Below are 22,368 nucleotides of genomic sequence, written 5' to 3' on the forward strand. Positions count from 1 at the left end.
CGCATTCAACCGAATGATGTAGTTAGCTTATTAGTTACTCGGCCTGCACGCCACGTAGGCTTTGTAATTCTTAGGGTCAACAATATGGCAACTTAAAAAAAAAAAAAAAAAAAAAGTTAAATTCAAACATGGTTAACTTTTACAATCTTTATTCATTAATGAAATCATATACATGAATAGGATTCATGTGTAGACTACAAACAGATAGATTTATACAATAACAACAGCTCATAGCTAAAACCAAATTCAGTTTGCAATATCATTACATATTATCATACGATCGTTGATCATCCACTATTTATTTTTAAGGGCTTACGACGTTGTCATTTGGATTTGTTGTGAGGGAAAAGCTTTATTGGAAGTCCTTTCGTAGGAAGATGCACAGGAGTCCATATGAATTTCTCATCAGGAAAAACCTTGTCCAACTTGTATTTGGTGACCACGTTGTGCATGAACACCAGTATTTTGAGTCGAGCGTATTCTTTGCCGGGACACATTCGAGGTCCTCCTCCGAAAGGAACAAATGCGAAAGGAGGTGGTCCTTGTCCCTCAAACCTCGACGGATCAAACTTTTCTGGATTTGGGAAGCATTCTGGGTTTTTGTGTGTCGAATGCGGATGCCAATACAACTGCATATCCATCCATGCATACATATACATATGTAATCAAGTTTAAATTAAGTTCAGTTATATATATTGTATTAAAAGATTCATTTATATCATGTCCAGTGCGCTCATATATATTCCCCATAACTTAAGACGTTCCCCTTTTTAATATTTACCCGAAAGGAATCAAAAGTAGATCCACGAAACAATTATGTTGACTTTCATGGATCAACCTTACCAAGGAAATCAATGAAATAGGAACCCATAGTCCTCTAACTATATAATAATGTTGTCGAGAAAAACGGAATGTTCATGGTGATGGTCATTTAGTCAAACAATTTCCAATTTTAGTATTTTCATACACAAATAATTCTCAAATGTTCACGATGAACCACATTGTAGAGTGACTCTAACAATGACCCCTATTCATTAAAAGTCCCTCTTAATTAAGTGTAGGAGACTAGTGCACGTCTCGGATTTGCTTTCGTCCCTTGATTAGTCACTTAATGTAATGATATTTCTCTTCAATTGTAAACAAAAGGTCTTAGATTTTAATGCTGTAAATAGCAAGTTCGATGTCAACTTATTATAATAAGCATGTGTGGCTTAACCCAAATTATTATAATAGAGTTTTGCTCTCCTATGGTTCTCATTTTGAGGACCTATGAGGAGCAAATGCATATTAGCAACAAGATTATATTAGTTTAGATCTAAAAGGTCTATTGAGTTGTCAAATATCTTAAGCATTTGAATTTAAACTAATATAATCTTGCGGCTAATATGTATTTGGTTCTTACATATCCTCAAAATGAGGACCTTATGAGAGCAAGGCTGATTATAACAATCTATAAATGTTTTTTTTTAATACTTTTAATTTATTAATAATTAGTGAAGTAAGATTTATTTAATTTATAATTATCTCCATCCCAATAATAATAGGGGTGTGCTATCCACACACTCCTTTTTACTTCTCACACACCCCTTGTTAATTTATGTCCGTTAATTTTTCTCAATTCATCCGATCCGACGGCCGAAAACTAAAAAGGTGTGGAAGAAGTAAAAAGGGGTGTGTGAATATCACATCTCTAATAATACTAATAATAATTATTATAATTATAATTTACCTTCATTCCTTTTGGTATTAGATGTCCTTCATAAACGAAGTCGGTCGTGGCCTCTCTAAAAGTCCCAAGACTTGGTGGCAACAATCTCATTGCTTCACATGCCACGCTCCATGAATATTTCATCTTTTGTACGTCTCCCCAGTTCAGCAGCTCTTCTGCTGCTTTTGAGTTTGCAATCTCCATTTGTTCTGTTCAAGTTTAATTTTGGCCACCGTATTAATTAGTTAGGGTTTAATTAATACTCTTAATTTTGTTCAAAAGAAAAAAAAAATTAAACACTCTTAATAGAAACAAGCTTTGATGACATGTGGGTGAGTAAAGGAAAAAAAAAATGTGTGAAATTATTTTAGTACCTATATTTTTTTCCTGATATTTTCTTTTAATTATGCATAAAAAATAATATTTTTCTTTGTTTTTGGTTAACAAAGAGTCTTTTATTAATAGGTAGTACAGTGTCAGTAAGTGTCAGTAAGTAAGCAACCTATTCTTAATTAGTTGAATAAAGTGAAATTATGTACATGCATATTATTAACTGGTTAGCAAGTTAATGTGGCACTAAGTCATTTTTGTCCACTCCCCAACGTCATTTCATGATATTGACCATTTATTTTCTAAATCCTTAGTTAAAGATAATTATTTTTACCCAAAAAAAAATCTGAAGATACATCCTTGTAAAAATAAACTGTAAAACCTAATTAATACATGCGTACAAAATTCACATAATTGACCTCGATCACTACTTCTCTTAATTAACATGGCCACTTGACAAGCAGGTTCTTAAAAGACTAATTTATTGAGGTGCCATATTAATCCCTCAATTTCCTGAATCACGTTGGATGAGAAGATTATGATGGTTGATTTTCTAAATTTTAAATAGAGAATTTTGTTTCTACTTGGCTAGAGCTAGAGCCTAGAGAATTACAAATTAGTTAGGATAATTCTTGTATTTCTTTCTTGGAGAAAATGTGCGCATTCCTCCTTACAAATAAGGTGTCTTGATCATAAGATTTCATAATCGGAACCGCGCAATCTCTTAATCTCTATTTGAAGATCCTTACAAAAAATCATTCGAATCGGTGCCTGTTTAGTCATCTAAATTTATCATAATAAATTAACGGTATATGTACCAAATAGCATATTCATTATAAACCATTGATTTGTTTAATACATTTAAATGACTAAACGATATCAAATTTGAATAATTTTTTTTTTTTTTATAGATGATCTTCAAATGAATATTAAGAATTTATTTCGATTATAAAGTTTTATCTATGAAGATACATTATTTATAAGTGGGGAATAACCGATCATTCCCCAACACGCAAGCATTATCCAATTCGTTATTGCAACTTGAGTAGAGACCAAGTCTAGGGTTGTGATAATTTATATAATATTTCAATTTGACTACGACGAGAAATGATTCTAATTGAGGATATTCTTGATAAATCCATGAAAATGTAGCTTAATTACCTTTAAACACGGCATCATAGACTTGAGGAAGCTCCGCCAGATACATCATAATGGTAGTCAACGCACTGCTTAGACCGTCGTGGCCAGCAACTATAACACCGTACAACTTGTCGGCAATCTCCGATTCGGTTATCTGTTTCCCGTCACTATATGTCTCCATCAATAAGCTCGACAACATATCTCCGTGATCACCATCTTCGTTGACCATACTATAGGCACTAGCAGCGGAAAGCTTTATTCTCCTCTCAACCACAATCTTCTCAATTTCTTCCCTGAGTTGCCTCGATGCTCGAATGGCTCGGTTAAATGTTGTGCCCGGAAGATCGATTGGCAATGCCGTGAACCCAGAAGACAAATCCTTCAATAGCCTTTGTAGTATGCCCAATAGTTGTGGATCCTCCGTATCTAACATGAGTTTACATGACAACGTAAACGCATATTTCTTTGCATGTTGATGAACCTTCACTTGATCTTTATGGTCCCAATAGGTAACCAAATATTTTTTGGTGACCGAATCCATGGTTCCTATATACTTTTGGAGGCCGGCAGGCTTCAGATACGGAGCGAGAATCATGCGAAATCGATTGGACTCCTCAGTAATATTGAGTGTTTTTTCTGAGTTACCAACGATAAGCTTATCCAAGTAAGCCGGCCACCACGACTTGACCAGTTTTTCCTCGTTCGAAAAGAGGAACTTGTTTCCTCCCGCAGTGCACAGCACTGCCATGTCTTGAAGCAACAGCGATGTCTTGAAAACCTTGCAAGAATTGCCGGCGGATGACAAGTACTTGTTTATCCTGTCTAACACGAAATTTTCCGGGACACCCTTTTTAGCCGTGCTTAGGTACTCCAGGGTTTCACCGATGATTGGCCATCCTGTGCTTCCAGGTGGGAGCGGATGACGATCAAGTTTTACATTTTTCATGCCGCCGGCGACATGGATATTGTTAAAAACATAGTAGAGAGAAACACAGGTAAGCACAGAACTAATTAAGATCAAGTACAAAAGCTCCATTACGCTCGATCTACTTATAATTCAAGTATTGAACCCAAGCAAGCCATAAATCGATCCTATATATATTAAGAATGGAAGGATCAATGAATTAAAAGAAAATAGCTGAGTTAGCTCGAAGCAACAAAGCAAGCCTTCTCGCGAATCATATAATTTTGTACACCAAATTCTAGTCTCCACAAAATTTTTGACTTTAGATTAATTTTTGCATGCCCAGCCGTCTTTGTTTACTGCTTCCTTCTTCCAGATGAGGTAAAAAATACATAAGTCATTATCTAAGTGTTTGGACCTGATTTTACGTATTGATCTGAGCAAACGAGGTCAATGAATGAGCATATTTTTAGACAAATGGATGACATAATTGTTAAAATAATTTTTATCATTTAAGAATAATATTATGATTTTAGTTATAATAATTATTTCTTAATAATTTATTCAGTTATTTTGACTTAATATTATCTAGATCCTAGCTAGTTGGAATGGTGGTGGAATAATGTGGATGTACATCCAAGCACGGTTGTGTTTATTATAGATATGATTTTCAAAGCAAGAAAGATGGGATGATTATCACATGAAGACAAATGGTATATCTTTTTATTATTCATTTGTGATGTTGCTTTGGCCACCTTGGAGATTTTGACTCCTGATGCAATGGTCTGGTGATGAGAACTGATTAGACTGAATGGAGATAAAGTCAGACATTTGGTATTTTAAAAGGGGAGATGGTATTTGAAAGGAGATGGCATTTCACAGCTGCATGTGGTCTTCTATTTGGATAAATATCAGAAGGATTATTGTCACGCAAAAATGGGTGGAAGGGATTGTCATGATATATATATCCTAGAGTTCCATTGGATGAAAGATCAAAGATGCATGTGCACGTGGTCTTCATTAGCAAATAGTGGCTGATTGAGTTAGAGTGTGGTAGTGTCGCTGCACTTAATGCACGTGGTGGTTAGTTTATTATTATTATTATTATTATTATTTTATCCGTAGATCTTCAACTCAACATACAGACGTTATGCGCAAACTCTCGCTTGGATAAACAATATTGTGAAAGCAATCTATGATAGAGCCAGGCAATTAAGGCTTGAGTTGGAATAAATAGCACTACTTCGGGTTTGGTTGGCTACCTATCCAAGTCTCTATTAATCAGGAATTTATGAGTCATTGTTGGAATAGGTCATCCCATTAGTCTATTGGCGAGTGAGATGTTATCAAGGTACATTGTTCAACACATTGAAAGCTGAACCCATTTTATGATTAGATATTTACAAGTACATTTTAGAGTTTGTCATTCCAACGGCCGAACCACATTTCCAATCAATGCACTTATTTCTTTTGAGTATTTGTGTCCATACAACCGATACTAATTCGGCAAACCTTGATTTTCACGAATATAATTTAAGCAACCGATAAGATTTAACATAGGTTTAAATATTTTGTTTCTTAATTTTATGTCTATTTTACCCCTAGGCTAATAAGAACAAAATAAGCTCTTTAATTTCATGCATCCTTTTATTCTTAAATTTGAATTTTTGAATTTTATATATTTGATTGTACACATTAAATTAAAGAACTGAAAGCTTAGTGCACTCACCAAGGTCCAGGCAATCAATTTAATTGTGCTTTATGATAGCTTTGCGAGACTGTTTTAGAGTGAACATAGGGAATTCGATGTTCGATTTCAAACCCAAAAGACATGCTATACTTGTAGAAAAAATCTTCGATATAAACTCTCCGACATTATCCAATCTTTTAGACTTTATGGGATAATCCAGATGGTGTGCCCTCAAAGAAAAATTGACCCAGAGGTTAGTAGCAATGTGTGTGGACCTATATATGACTAGTGTGCCGATACATCAACCAAAACCATAACTATTTACATGGTCCACATTTTGATTAAATTAGTCCACAATTATTCCCTTGAATCCATTGTGAAAAGAGGATCATGTAGTATCCTTGATAGGGATGATATAGAAATCCAATTTCCTTAACAAGCAGACTTGGCAAAGTGTGCTTGTTAGGTGCTTATTAAACCCAAGTGCAGGTGTCGCGTAGCAATCTAAACTCGAAGTCCGAGTGTCGTATGCCTTAGAGAGTGTTGAAAAAGAACGCATAATTATCAAGATTGGAACAAAGAACAATATCGAATGAGATGTAACTTATAGAAGAAAAGTTCAACAATTAAAAACACTAAAGCATTAGGGTTTCACCCGCAACAACTATGCAACTTCACTATTTCGAATCCTTTTTATAACTCAACTGAGATACCAACAACAAGTACTCTCAACCGGAAAATATAGCAATTAAATTTTCCTCAACAAAACTACTTGAAAAGTGATTTTCATTGTAGATATTCAAAACAAAATGCCCATTCAATTTCGTATAGAAATAATCCCAAATATAATTTGTACCTACGACACAAAATATTAAGAAATTACTCTGTCAAAATCATAGCAATCTACTAATTTATTAATCCACTAAAAGCATGAATGTGAAACAAAACTATAGGAAAAACATGATTAAACCTATGAATTATAACCAACATTCATCAATCTGAAAATAGAATAAATTAGAAATTCCATTGAACATCCACAATATAAAATTGACATTGAAACTCCGAAATAGAATCGAAATAATAAAACTACATAATCATAACATAGGTTCCCCCCCAGCCTTAGCTAGGGAGATTTAAACTGAAATAAAATCAGAAAAAGTCTAAAATTATGAAGGGGCAAGCTGATCCAAAAACATAAAAATGGGAATGGTTATATTGAGCTGCTGCGAAGACAACCTCCATATCGCTCTTGAATAATGGTCATTTATCAACCCATTATTAAGTCAATTATAACTCAACCGTTCCTTGTTCTTTGCCTTCCCATGTCTGTTTCATTTTCTTTCCATAACTGACAAGCTTAATCACCAATTTATTATCCTTTCCTCTTGGATTAACTCGTTGCAAACAGCCCCATCTTCTATTCTTCATCTCATCGTTTAACTTCTAAGAAATTCCAATAAATGACCTGACAAAAAGATCAAGACAAAATGAATATCAATCCACATCTATATTGAAAGCCCCAAAATGTGAGCTATACTTAAACCAATGTCATAAGGCACTCAAATTAATTAAATTAAGGGAATTGTTATTGGCACTTTTGTTGTAGAGTTTTGTAGAAGGATAAAAAGGTGAATGAAAAATGAAATTGTATGTTTTTGGTAAAGGTGTATATCGGGTTCGGGTTATGTGTTGATATCTGCAATTTAGGAGATGTTAGAATCATCCAATAAGCTTGAATTTGTTGGTCTTCTCTGATGAATATTTTGATATGAGTTTTATGGTAAGCATCTTACAATCCTTTTGGTAATTGCAGCGTTTTTGTTCATTTCTAGTGTAGCAGAAGGTTTAGCTGTTTGATTGTTCTGTGATTGCTGGTACGCAAAAGGTTTAGATTAATAGGATATGTATTGGTTGTTAGATGTTACAACTTATCTCATTGTGTCGATTAGTCCATGGTGCCTGATTGTCTTGGTCATCTTACCTTACCCTTTTGGCTCTTGGATTTTCACTAGACAGTATACTTCGTTGTGGGTATTCATTAATTCTTCCATTCACATCTTGTTATGTGTTTGCGTGACTTAGGAACATATATCTTCCTTCCTTAAAATATTGGTTTGTTGTGGTAGTATGTTATTGCTTAGTCTAGTTGAGTTACTCTTAGGTCACACTACTCTCATTATGTTTGAAATTCTCGCATGCATAAAATGCCTTTTTATTTATCGTCTAGTTCTATATCCTGTATGGAATAGGAATGCCCTCTACTAATTAGTATTTTGGGTCTTTCTTCGTGCTTCCATGTATAACATAAGTATGATCATATATGTTGCAAAATCCTGAGTCTTATACTTTTATTCATTTTATTTTAATAAAATGAGAATTAGTTTGCCTACTATACTTGTATCTTTTCATCTGACTTACCATTTGTTCTATTTTCAGACAATGTTGAGCTTGGTACAACATGTGGAAAGTACTTCCGGGTGTTTTGCCTTAGCATCATTGATGTAGGTACTCCATAGTTTTCGTATCATTCTAAGCAATTTGTTTGCCGACCTGTGAAAAACTGATTTGGCTAACTTTGTCATTTGGTATTGTCTTTAGGTGATTCGGATATTATCAAGACGCTGCCTAGTGGTCAGTGAAAGAGAGTAGGATGATACCTCTATGTTGAGTGTAGTGTTTTGTTTTGAGACTTGCCATTTCTTTTGTCTGAATGAAATTCTCAATTTTCTTTGACAATGTTGTGTTGCTAAGTTTCCAAATGCTTAGATTCTACTATACGTGTAAGGTGATCTTTGTTGTGATTTGATGCATGGTATCTTGAGATTCATTAAAGTTAATTTTGTTACATTAAATATCCCATTCGGGGTTTTTTCTTCGAACCTTGAACTGAAATGCTTCTGTTAAGTAGTTAAGCAAAAAATAACATAATATGAAATGTTGGATAACAAGATAGGTTTCAGTTTTGTGTGGGATTTTGCTTCTTTAGAAATCATTTTTGTTCATAACTACTATTAAAAAGCTGGTTTGGTATTGCTATGCTTTGAAAAAAATAAAGTATATTTAGTAATTCATCTTTATTTGTTAAGAAAATTAAATTAATGGCACATCTAGTATTATATCTTTTTTGGTCATTTCACACAGTCATAGTTGTTTTAAATAAAAGTTTACCAAAAACTATAATACTGCTTTTTTTTCTTTCCAAAAGCAGTTTTACAAAAAAGTTTACCAAACACTCTGCTGCTTTATTTCACAACTATTTATTCTCACGGCACAGTAGGAGCAGTTTTTTTTCAAAGCACAACAATACCAAACCAGACCGGTCACTTATACAAATTATTGTTGATTATGAGGTTAAGTTTACATTTTTCTTCTTAGTGTAGATAATATCGTTTGTTAAAAAAACTATACAAATTATAGGAAAAACCCACTTATCCACATCGGCAACTTGATGGCACTTAATATAGGTTTAAATATAGGAAAACTAATGAAAATAGTTTGAAAACTTTGAGTTTTAACGATAAGGACAAAATAAAGGGTAAAATGAATAGTACCGAGATTGACTTTTTAGTGTAAAAATGTGATTTTTCGTTAAAGTGAACAGTACCATGAGTTTTTCGTTAAAGTTTCTTTTAAATATTTTAATTCTTATTTTTATGTCTATTTTGTCCCTTAAAGGCTAATAAGAAGAACAAAATAAATTCCCTAATTTTATGCATCCTTTTTTTTAAGTAGTACGATATTCATTAGTAATGAGGGAATAAGTACAATGCTAAGACTAGGGTGCATATTAAGGGTCTTGATAAAAAATTTGTAGGGAATTTAACACTGTCTAAGAAAAAAGAGCGTTCCACACCATATTACAAAATGAAATTATTATCCTTAAATAGAGAATATTAAATCAAATCTGGTAGTTCTTCAAACCACATCAAATAATTGGTTTTTTTTTTTTTTTTATGCATCCTTTACTCTTAAACTTTGAATTTTGAATCCTATATATTTGATTGTACACTTATTAAAATCCAAAACTAATTTAATGCATCCTTTTATTCTTAAATTTGAATCTTGAATCTTATATACTTATTAAAATGAAAACTAAAAAAAATGGAATTTACCAAATTTTTTTTTTTTTGAATTTACCAAATTAAGAGGTGAATAAAAAAGGGATAAAAAATCCATACAAGAGGTAGAGATTACTAAAGAATTGTGTATCTATACAAGAGGTACAAATTGATATAACGAAGTACTGGTTTGGTACTGAAGTTTTTTTATAAAAAGTGGGTATAAAAAAAAGCTGAACTCAAAAATGTGTTTAGTAAACACTTAAAAACAACTTATTTTAACAGTTTTAGGTGAAAAATGCTGAAAACGTGAAGCAACAAAAATGAGCTTATTCTCACAGCACAATAGAAACATTTTTTTTTAAAGCACACCAATATCATACCAACCCGAAAACTAGGGCTGGTATCAGTTCAATAACCGAAATGAAAACCACAAACTGAGCCGAACCGAACCGAACTATTTTGGTTTGGTACCTGACGTTTTTTTAGGCTGAGGAATGCGAATTGGATTTTATTGTCTTCGCAGCCAAACTCGAGAACCACGAACCCAATCCTGGTTCGTCCTATTCGGCGAGTTCCCGTTGCACGAGATGTCGCGGCTTAGTTAGGGAACCTAGGGTTAGGGTTGTGTGCAGTCAACGTCGGTGAGAGTTGGGACAGGGATAGGGGGAGATTAATTGGAAGTGGAGGATCGTACGCTGAAGAATTTTGTGAGAAAGAGTGTGGGGTGGTTGTTGGGGCTGTTCCTGGTGGCAGGGGTGGTGGATCGAGGTAAAGGTAAGAGAAAGAAACGTGGCTGATATGACGATTCATGGTGGTTTGTATGTTGGGGTGTGGTACTTTGCAGGGACGAAGCTAGAGATTTTTTTAAATGGGGGCATCCTAACACAACCAAGTAAAATAATGGGTTTTAGGTTGTTGAGAACAAGGTACAATAAAAAAATCTCTAAATTAGAAAACTAAATTCTAAATTGTAATGCCCTTAACCAATGGATGCAGTAAATTCATATAAATACATTGCGGAGTAAAATTGTTGTGTCATTGTGATACTTGATCATTTGAATTCAATGTATGTATGAAACCCCCCATTTCAATTGAGTTTGGTTTAGGTTAGGAAACGTGGAATGTTTGGAACCAAACTCAAACTTTTAATTGTTATATTACATTTTTTCCTCTCACCCAAAAAACTGAGTGGGGGCGGATGCCTCCCCTGGGCCTTATGTAGCTCCGTTTGTGGTGCTTTGGACAGTGGTGGGATTTCATACCTTCTTTTTTCTTTTAAATTCTTCTTTATTTGTTATTTTTTCTTATTATTCTCTTATTAATCCAAAACATTTTTATAAAAAATTTAACAATAATTTGGACGGAAATGACTAAAGTAGGCAATTTTGTACTATGAAGGTACAATCACAAAGAGGTGGATTTTCTGCCTTCTCATTTCCATACTCTCCTCATGCCCTCATGTTTGTGTGGTCACGGTTAAACCACGTCAATATTTTATATTCCTATTACTTTTTATCAAATTAATATAAAATGTTGACGTAGTTTAACCATGACCACACATCATAGGAGAGCATGAAGAGAGTATGGAATGGGAGGGCAGACAATTCACCTCCCAATCACAATGTAGTTTGAAAAAATGTGCAGCAGTGAGGAAACTGACAATTACATCTGCATGGAAAAAGTTTCCTTGTACAGGTAAAAGATTTGGATGTGATTAGCATAACTGAAACGTCCAAGCTAGCATTTTGATTAACATGAATGTAAGGTGTTAGTTGTAAACCATCAAGAAGAAGAATTTCTAGCCAAATTTTGACTTTTATCCAAAGTTTTAAAAAACATCAGGCATTAATTAGTTGGCAAACTGAGACCTAATGCTTAAACGGCTACGCTAAAATTAAGCAGGATTTTAGACGGTCTAGACGAATTTACGTAAATTTGTATAAATTAATTAAATTTTTCTACATAAAATATAATAACATCAAATAATATATATATATATATATATATATATATTCCTATTAATTAATGAAACCCTTTTTGTCAACCAAAAGAGGGTGAAAAGAATACTTAGTCTTCTATCACACAAAAAAAATGATGGGCAATAATGTAATTTCACACGTCCAAATTTTACTGTTTTTTATTGAAGCCTCACCTACAGATGATGTTAAAATACCTTCAATATTTAAAAATAAATAAATAAATAAAAAATAAAAAACCAAAAACAAAAACCTCCCACTCCCCCCCCCCCCCAACGTTTTCCCTCTCTCCCTCTCTCCTTCTCATTTTCTAAAAAAATGTGTTTATATACACAAAGTGTGTAGACAAATGCTAGAGTGTGTATGTGTGTGTATGTGTGTGTATGTGTGTGTGTGTGTATAGAATTCTATCCTCATCTTCGACAACAATGCAAACCTTTATTTGATCGTTTTAAAGATAATCCTCCATCATGGTCTCCTACATCATGGTCTCCTATGCATACTTTCATTGTCAAACAGATAAAAAATCATGTCAAGACTTTGCATTGTCTTGGCATTCCAACTCCCAACTCATTCAAAATAGTTGAAACCGATGCATCTGACATTGGTTATGGAGGTATCCTCAAACAAGCAGACAATGGTGGTATTTACAGAACCAGATGGGTGAAATGGTGGGTAGTTCAGGAAATTGCTGGTCTTCTAGTAAAGCATATGTTGAAGGTGCAGAGATTGGTGGCGGTAACACCGTCCATAGAATTAAGATTGCGGAAATAAAAGACGTACAAAGAACCTTCAAATGGGGAGGAACCAACAGATATCAACAGTAAATAAAATATCAGAGATAGATTAGGCGGTAAAACCATCCATAGAATTTAGATTGCGGAAATAAAAGATGTGGTATGGTAGTGGGGAATTCCTTATTCTTGTTCAGAAAGAAATTTTCCGATGTGGAGGGAATGGTATAATATTTTATTTTCATGGGTAGTGCTAAAAATAGGTTTGATAGCAATGCTTTCTGTCTCAGAGAGAATGGCTTGGTAATATTTGAGGCTTTTGAAAGATTCAGTCGGAAGATAATGATAATTTGGGGGAAGGAGAATTTTGGCAATGCGTTATGGTGATTGATTTTTATCAATATGATGTGGGATGCTAAAAAGCCTTTCTGAATTTGGATTTTTGAGATATGGTGATGTTTTAGCAAAGCTAGCTGTTTTTGGTCTCGAATGAGATGGGGTTTGAAGAGGAGAGTAAGGATCGTATTGGGTAGTTAATGCTGTTTGATAATTTGGTCGGATATTTCCTATGGTTGATCCTAGGGTAGTGAATCTGTTTGTGATGGCTAAGGCTGATGAGGAATCGGGAATAGATTCCTGTTTTACTGGTGCTGGGGTTAGAGTGGTTAGGACCTTCTTTGGTTAGTACCCCTTCTTCCCCTGCAAAAATTCTCTGGTCAGAAAATCGGGGATGCAATTCTAGCTGCCTTTAATGTATTCAATTTCAAAATCAAAAATACTTAATACGGCTTGCCAGCGTGCAAAAATCTGTTTTGATGCAATATTTTGAACATCTTTTTATAAAACATGTTTTGCAAATTTGCAATCAACATGTACCAAAAATTTTTGATTTAATAAATCATCTTGAAATTTGCTAATGCATAATATAATAGATAATATCTCTTTCTTAATAGTACTATACTTATGTTGAGTAGAATTTCAAACTCCTGAATGAAAACGAACAATTTGTTCAGGAGCTTCGGAAGAAGTTTTCTGTTTGAGGATACCTCCATAACCAATGTCAGATGCATCGGTTTCAACTATTTTGAATGAGTTGGGAGTTGGAATGCCAAGGCAAGGCAAAGTCTTGACATGATTTTTTATCTATTTGACAATAGAAGTATGCATAAGAGACCATGATAGAGGATTATCTTTAAGACGATCAAATAAAGGTTTGCATTGTTGTCGAAAATGAGGATAGAATTTAGAAACATAATTGAGTGATCCAAGAAAACGCTGAAGTTGAGTTTTGTCAGTATTCTGATCTGGAAATTTTTCAGCAAACTGGATGACTCGATCTATTGGGTGGATGGTAGACCTATGGATATGATATCCTAAAAATCTAACTTTGGTTTGAAATAACTTAATCTTGGTGGCTGAAACAACTAATCCATTAGTTTTGATGATCCTAGCAAACGTATACAGATGTTTCCAATGTTCATTTATTGATTTTGAAAAAATTATAACGTTATCAATATAAAGAATTGAAAAATGATTATATGAATTAAAAATTTCATTCATAATATTTTGGAATTCACTTGGTGCATTTTTTAAACTGAAAGGCATTACATTCCATTCATAATGTCCGAAAGGATTGACAAAAGCAGTTTTATATTTATCAGTTTCATGAATTTGGATTTGCTAAAAACCTGATTTCATATCAAATTTGGAAAAAACAGTTGCTTGAGAAAGTCTCTTTATTAAATTTCTTTTATTGGGAATTGGATATCGAATCCATTCCAAAACATCATTTAAAGGTTTATAGTTAATAACTAATCATGGAGTGCCTCTTTCTAATTCGACATTCTTCTGAACATAAAATGATGGGCATGACCATGGGGATTTGCTTTTTCGAATAATTCTTTTTTCTAGAAGCTGGTTAATTTCTGCTTTACAAAACTCTAAAATTGCTTGATTCATTTGGATGAGTCTCACTTTAGTTGGGATTTTCGATTCATTGAAATCCCTAACACAAGGGAGTTTAACAATATGTTATTTTCTATGCCAAAAGGCGTTGGGGATATCCGAATAGATTTCCTTAACAAGTTTATCAGAAAACTGGTTAATGGATTCTAATAAAGACTTATTTGTTTGCTGTTCTTCAGTTCTTTTGTGTTTATCTCTTATTATAAGAAATTAATTTGTTGAGATTTCATATTGATTTGGTTAATAAATTTGGAGACATTGTCCTTCTGGAGTTGTTTTAACTTTTTGAGATCTGTTTCCATGCATAACTCAAAGGTAATTTTTTGTCCTAATATACTAGTAGTAATTCGATTATGATGAACCTTAAAAGGATAAATTAAAGCTATGAAATGGAGTCCTAATATAACTGGATCAGAAATATTTTTAATTAAAACAAATGGAGTTTTAAAACAAATATTGTTTTGACAAATGTGAGCTTTTGGAATTTCATATTTTAATTTCATAGGGGATTGATTCGCAGCACTAAGTATTTCAGTAGACTTATGATAATACTTAGTAGGAATTAACCCTTCTTGAATGTAATTCAAGTCTGCATTGGAATCAATTAATGCTATGGTTTCTGATTTGTGATTATCATGAGTAGATTGTTTAGATATAATTCAATGGCCAGCATTAGCTCCAGATCCAACTTAGGAACTATACCAGATATCATAAATGAAGAACCTTGATTTTCAAACTGATGAAAGCATTGATTTTGGTGATTGGAATATTCCAAAAGTTTCAAGCAAAAATATTTACAAGAAAAAATGGTCTTTGACCTCTTTTAAATCTGAACATCATGTTAAAACAGTTGAAAATGCTTATGCTCTTAGTAAAGAACATGAGACTTGTCAATTATTTTCTCCTGAACAAATCAAATCTCATAGGAAAGATGGTCATAACTATATTCATATTGGTTTAGTCCAGATAGCTGTTAAACCATTAACAAGAAAAAGTCTTAATGCCTATATTCTTTTATGTCTCCGAGATGCTAGATTCACTGATTTTAGAGACAGTATACTTGGAATAGATTTACTGTTGATATCTGTTGGTTCCTCCCCATTTGTACATCTTTCAGGTTGTTGGTAATTGATCCTCAAAATCTTCTCAACTCCTTGACTTAGCTCAACAGCTAATGGCCGAAGCAACAATGCTCCATAAAAAAGAAGACTCAAACTCAGATTCAGACTTATCGGACGCCTCATCCCAGCATCCGGCCAAATGGTCGGACTACCCAGATGCCCAAGACTCGTATGAAATTTGAAATTCAAAATTGTAATAATTTCCCATGAGATCGTATCCTGAAAAGCATCATCAGCAGTAGTAGTCATCATTTCAGATTCCTGACAAGATACTATTCATTAATAGTAACACCAAACAAATCACTGTTCATCCAACTTTTCTGAAAAGCAGATGGTGAATCCACAGTGAAACTTCATCATTCGTCAGCCTTTAACAGCTAGCAGCACATGCAAGCGGGATTCCCAGCTTAACTCTCTCAATCTCAATCATTCCTCTTGAAACGGAATATCCATGGATGACAGATAATTAAATATATTTGATATATCCATAAGAATAATGAATTAAAATTAGTGATGTAAGTATTTAATGAAAATAAGTTTTATTAAAACTTACTGTAGTTTACAAACAGTTTTTTGCCTAATGGCAGATGATGAACTTTGATAACATGGAACTCGCAGACATCCTTAATAATACAACTTATTAGTGTTTGAATTTGAGTGATCTCTTCTGTTCTTTTGAATACGCAGAAGATTTGTCTTTGACTAAAGTCCCTTTCTTCTGAGAATAAGTTTTCCTTTTATCCTGCTGAGAGGAATAATTGAGATTGAGAAAGTTGAGTCGGGAATCCCGCTTGCATGTGCTGCTAGCTGTTAAAGGCTGGCAAATGATGAAGTTTCACTGTGGATTCACGTTCTGCTTTTCAGAAAAGTTGGATGAACAGTGATTTGTTTGGTGTTACTGTTAATGAATAGTATCTTGTCAGGAATCTGAAATGATGACTACTACTGCTGATGATGCTTTTCAGGATACGATCTCATGGGAAATTATTACAATTTTGAATTTCAAATTTCCTATGGGTCTTGGGCATCTGGGTAGTCTGACCATGTGGCCGGATGTTGGGACGAGGCGTCCGATGAGTCTGAGTCTGAGTCTGAGTCTTCTTTTTTGTGGAGCATTGCTGCTTCGACTATTAGCTGTTAAGCTAAGTCAATGAGTTGAGAAGATTTTGAGGATCAATTACCAACAACCTGAAAGATGTACAAATGGGGAGGAACCAACAGATATCAACAGTAAAGAAAATATCAGAGATAGATTAGGCGGTAAAACCGTCCATAGAATTAAGATTGCATAAATAAAAGATGTACAAAGAACCTAACACCTCAATATATTGAATGATAAAGAAATGAGGTTGGTTGAAACGGAATATCCATGGATGACAGATAATAACATAGATGCATACAGTTAAATTAAATATATTTGATATATCCATAAGAATAATGAATTAAAATTAGTGATGCAAGTATTTAATGAAAATAAATTTTATTAAAACTTATTGCAGTATATATATATATATATATATATATATATATATAGTAATTTAAGATAGTTTGACACAAAAGAATAAAAAAAATATAGTTTTTATTTTTATTTTAGAAAGAAAAATCTACATAGTTACAACTCCGTCCCACCTTTCCCACACCAATCCCATCAGTGGAGTCCGTTCACTTACCTCTCTCACATTACCCAATGTTCTAATTGCAATATCAGAGATTTGGATGCCATTCAGATCCAAATTGTGGGGATTCTAAAGATCATCACATTGTAGCAATTTGTCGTATATTGTCCGGTTAAAAATTATTTTAAATTTTATTATTTAAAATTAAACATAAATAGTACATAACCAAAACTGATCACACGATATACCATAAATGATCATGATGTGATGTGAGGATTCCTAGAATCCTCACAAAGAGAATCCAGAGAAGATTCTTATCCCAATATCAAAGATAAAATAGTGCAAAAAATATTAAAGAAATCAATTCTTGCTTTTTATGATAACAAGGAAGATCCTCGCTGGATTCTCTTTGTAAGGATCTTGGGGATCCTCCAATCATATTTGTTCATCATATATCATGCAGTTAAAAATTATTGTAAATTTTTTTTATTTACAATTGAATATAAACAGTACCTGACAAAACCTAACCGCACGTTATACGATGAACGGATGTGATTGGAGGATCTCCGGGATCCTCACAAAGAGGATCCAGCGAGGATCCTCTCTTATGATAAGGTCTAGTGGTAGACATGACTGTAAAAAGTGTGATGGGTACACGCAAGACCTTTTGACGTCTTGAAAATCGAAAACCCCTTATTTTGTATTATTTTTCTGTTTCCTCTTTCTCCTCTCTTTCACATCGTCTTTTTTAGTTTCCTCTGTAACCTCTCTTGTTCTTCGAGTCTAGTGTTGCGAGATTTGTAGATGGGATGGTATTTAGAGCATAATAGAATACGATGACGAGAAAATTATGCACAGAGTAGAAGACAGGAGTTCGAGACGACGAGAGATGCAGAGCCAGCAATATAAGATGACCAGATTTAGTTTGCCTAGACATGCCGCCGAGCGTCTAGGTGGCTGCCTTGCTCTTCACCGATTTTGTAGATGATCTGCCCTAAATCGCCTCAGACAACCATTGCCTAGAACCTAAGCGGCTACCAAGAGCAATTTTTAGAACACTACCTTTACCTAATAAAAGGGAATAATTTCCAGAAGAAGATTCTCTCCTCTCCTAATCTCTCTCCCTTTCTTTCATTTCCTACTTGAACGGTTATGATTAAGTCACGTCAACATCTTATATTGATTCTTTTATAGAGATAATAAGACAAAAGTAAAGTGTGAGAGGAGGGGAGGGAAGAGGATGAGAATAGGAGGGGAGATAATTCTACTCCAGAATTTCCAGCCAAATTCTGACTTTCATCTAAAAAAAGGGACTAGCCATTTGATTGGTAGCACAGACTTACGTGTGTAGCAAGTGGTTTATTTATTTATTTGTGTGGAATTTCTTAGATGCTAATTCGCAATGTTTGACTTTTATTTATTTATTTTAATATAATTAGGAATTGAGTTTTTTTTTTTGGGTTTGGAGTGCTATCAAAGTTTACTGTGTTTGAGTGTGAATGATTTCAAGACTTGATGCGTTTCTTTACTTATTCTCAGGCTTATCTCGCCCTCAAATTCACTAGTATTGTGGCAACTAGTTTGGTCGAATTGATCTTTTATGTTTTGTTTACTTTTATTTGAATTGAAGGCCTATGTTTTCTTGAATGTCCTTTTAATATTTGTATAAGCTGTTTATATTATAATAAAACCGCTATCATTTCATTTCAACAAAAAAAGATTAAGTTGTAAATTACCTTATTTATGTATTGAATTTCCTCTTCAACTCATTACATCTCTGATTATAAGTCTTCATCTTATATTAGTAAGATCACTTAATAAATAAAGAAACGAAGTACACATGTAATAAGAACTAGTGTTACCACATATTTCATACAAAGGTTTTTATCATGAAGGTTCCTAAAATTGACCAAACTCCTCATTTTGGTTCCTAAAATTTGCTGCTGCAAATTAATATGGTTATTTTGTTAGGATTCCGTAAAAACTTTTGTTACGTGCTGTTTTGGCATGTGTAGGCTCATATAACCAATTATACAACACCACATGCATTACACAATTATAATTTTTTAAATCGATGTTAGATAAGGAAGAAGGGTGACCGGCAAGAGTTGGTGCCTAGGATGATGACAAATGACCCAAATGTTAATTTGGCTATCTACGACTTTTAGCAATGTTAGCTATTTTAGCTTAAGTCAAAATATAAATATTACTTTTTCCTAACTTAACAACCCAAACTCTTTTTCTTCTCCTAAAGCCCACAAACAATGCAAATTTATAGTTTTTAAAGTGTAGTAAAAGTTTAACTTTCTCTCTCTTCCGAGCTAAATTTAGTTAGTTACCGTTTACAAAATTAAGATAGTCATTTAGCTAGCATGTTAAAGTTTGATTTTTCTACATTTTTTGTTAAAGTAGCCAAAAACCTCATTTAGCTTGGTTGTTGTAGATGCTCTTATAGCACAATCACTAACTTGTCCAAAAGTCATATTTTAGTCCCTCGACTAGAATAAAATTAAAAAATAGGGTAAAGTACAAAAAACTACCTCAACTATTGGGGTCACGACAGTTTCATACCTCATCTTTTAAAATTAACAATGTCATACCGTATTTTACGAATTTGTGACAATGTCATACCTCCGTCAAATTTTCTGTTAGTTTTTCTGTTAAATGCTGACATGGCAAGAGACGGGGACCACTTTCTATTAAAAAATTAATAAAATATTATTAAAAACTAAAAAAAAATATTTAATATTTTTAAATATTAAAATAATAAATAAAAGTAAAATTAAAAAAAAAAAAAAAAGGTAAAGTACAAAAAACTACCTCAACTATTGGGGTCACGACAATTTCATACCTTATCTTTTAAAATTGACAATGTCATACCGCATCTTACAAATTTGTGACAATGTCATACCTCCGTCAATTTTTCTGTTAGTTTTTCTGTTAAGTGCTAACGTAGCTTGATTCGGGACATACTTTCTATTAAAAAATTATTAAAAACTAAAAAAAATTTATTTAATATTTTTTAAATATTAAAATAATAATAAAAAGCAGAGAAAAAAAAAAACCATCAGTTTGTCCCTCCCCTCCCTTCTCCCTCCCCCCTCCTCTCTTTTCTCCCCATCTTCATTTTCTTTCCCCCACCTGCAAACCCAAAAAAATTAAAAAAATAAAAAAAAATTGAAAACCCAACAACCCCCTGCAGAAGAACAAGAAGGAGAAGGAGGAGGAGGAGGAGGAAGAAGAAGAAGACGAGGAAAAAAAGGAGGAAGGAAAAAAAAAAATTCCCCTCTGTCGGCGCGGAAGAAGAAGAAGGGAGAAAGAGAAGGAGGAAGAAAGAGAAGGAGGAAGAAGAAGAAGAGGAAGAAAAAATTAAAAAAAAAATTTGAAAACCCATCAACACCCCCCTGCGGAAGAAGAAGAAAGAGAAGGAGAAGGAGAAGGAGGAAGAAGAAGAAGAAGAGGAAAAAAAGGAGGAAGGAAATTGTTTTTTAAAACCATCAACTCCCTTGCAGAAGAAGAAGGAGGAAGAAGAAGAAGAGGAAAAAAATATTTTTTTGAAAACCCATCACACCCCAAATCCACCACTTTCATCCATTCTCCACATCCTCTTCCACACCCATCCTCCACCTTCTCTACGCACCCATCTTCCCGCCGACAGGATCTAGGTTTTTTTTTTTATTTTTTTTATTGGGATTTGCAGGTGGGGGAAGAAGATAAAGATGGGGTGAGGAGAGAGGAGGGAGGAGGGGGGAGGGGAGGGACGAAATGAGGGTTTTTTTTTTTTTTTTAAATTATTACTTTAATATTTAAAAAATATTAAATAATTGTTTTTTTGTTTTTAATAATTTTTTAATAGAAAGTAGGTCACGAATCAAGCCACGTCAGCACTTAACAGAAAAATTGACGGAGGTATGACATTGTCACAAATTCGTAAGATGCGGTATGACATTGTCAATTTTAAAAATGAGGTATGAAACTGTCGTGACCCCAATAATTGAGGTAGTTTTTTGTATTTTACCTTTTTTTTTTTAATTTTACTTTTATTTATTATTTTAATATTTAAAAAAATATTAAATATTTTTTTTAGTTTTTAATAATATTTTATTAATTTTTTAATAGAAAGTGGTCCCCGTCTCTTGCCATGTCAGCATTTAACAGAAAAACTAACAGAAAAATTGACGGAGGTATGACATTGTCACAAATTCGTAAGATGCGGTATGACATTGTCAATTTTAAAAGATGAGTTATGAAACTGTCGTGATCCTAATAGTTGAGGTAGTTTTTTGTACTTTACCCTAAAAAATAATTAGATATAAGACTAAGTACGTTAGTCAGTTATTAGATTTAATCTTGAAGTTTCACTTATCAATTTAGATTTATTGACTTATGATCTAACTACACAATATTCCAAATTTACGATGATGACTCAGCATATTTTTAAGGATGTATTTTTACAATTATTTCGAATATCATTTTGCACCATTATTTGATTGGTGCACCCTTGATTATTTTAGCTTTGTTTCAATTGCCCCATTACATCTTTTGCACCGTTATCTTATTTTATGCATTTTTAATAGGACATCATTGTTAGCATTCTAAAAATCTTATTTTGCACTTCAAATTTTTTATAATTAGAAAGAAAAATACACTTGTGAGAGAAATGTAGAATGAGATTTTTGAAATGTTAATAACAGCTCCCTTTTAATATTGTATTTTATTTTCTTTGTTATACTACTTTGAACATTTGTATCATCGTGTCATTAATCACCGAACAATTTACAATAGCAGTTCAACTACTATCACCGTACTACACCAAGTAGGATGATAACTTGGGATAGCATAAAACCACCCAATAAAGTATCATGTGAAAATGTTCAGTTTACTTGGTCTTCAATTGAGTACCCCAGGCCCAAATTCAAGACACGGGCTAAGATTTAAACCTCAACAAAAAACCTAGGCCACATAATCAATGTTTAAAATTTCTTAGAGATAGTCGATATTTTCATGAAAATATCCAAAAAATCATAGAAAAATATGGAAATTGGAGGTGAAGTCTAAACTTCACATCATATCGGAGAAACTCTTAAGTTTAGTTTAAAATCGATAGAAATCGTCAATATTTC

The 22,368-nt window shown here is 33.3% G+C and overlaps 1 protein-coding gene across 1 annotated transcript; it reads right to left on the reverse strand.

The window, feature by feature from the left end:
- Positions 1-321: 321 nt before the first annotated feature.
- On the reverse strand, positions 322-4,220 carry LOC137741460 (beta-amyrin 28-monooxygenase-like). Its single transcript, XM_068481165.1, has 3 exons — positions 3,200-4,220; positions 1,730-1,917; positions 322-629 (listed from the first exon to the last, which is right to left on the reverse strand). Exons 1-3 carry the CDS (start codon positions 4,212-4,214, stop codon positions 324-326), a joined length of 1,509 nt encoding a protein of 502 aa, XP_068337266.1. The 5' UTR covers positions 4,215-4,220; the 3' UTR covers positions 322-323.
- Between the last annotated feature and the right edge of the window lie 18,148 nt (positions 4,221-22,368).

This window comes from Pyrus communis, chromosome 8, assembly GCF_963583255.1.
Source record: "Pyrus communis chromosome 8, drPyrComm1.1, whole genome shotgun sequence".
NCBI classification, from domain to species: domain Eukaryota; kingdom Viridiplantae; phylum Streptophyta; class Magnoliopsida; order Rosales; family Rosaceae; genus Pyrus; species Pyrus communis.

Bases quoted from the DNA above. Each gene is read 5' to 3' on its own strand.
- LOC137741460 (XM_068481165.1), bottom strand. From the start codon at position 4,214: ATGGAGCTTTTGTACTTGATCTTAATTAGTTCTGTGCTTACCTGTGTT. The intron at 1,918-3,199 runs GTAATTAAGCTA...AAACTTGAACAG, and splicing joins CTATGATGCCGTGTTTAAAG to AACAAATGGAGATTGCAAAC. The intron at 630-1,729 runs GTAAATTATAAT...ATGGATATGCAG, and splicing joins TAATACCAAAAGGAATGAAG to TTGTATTGGCATCCGCATTC.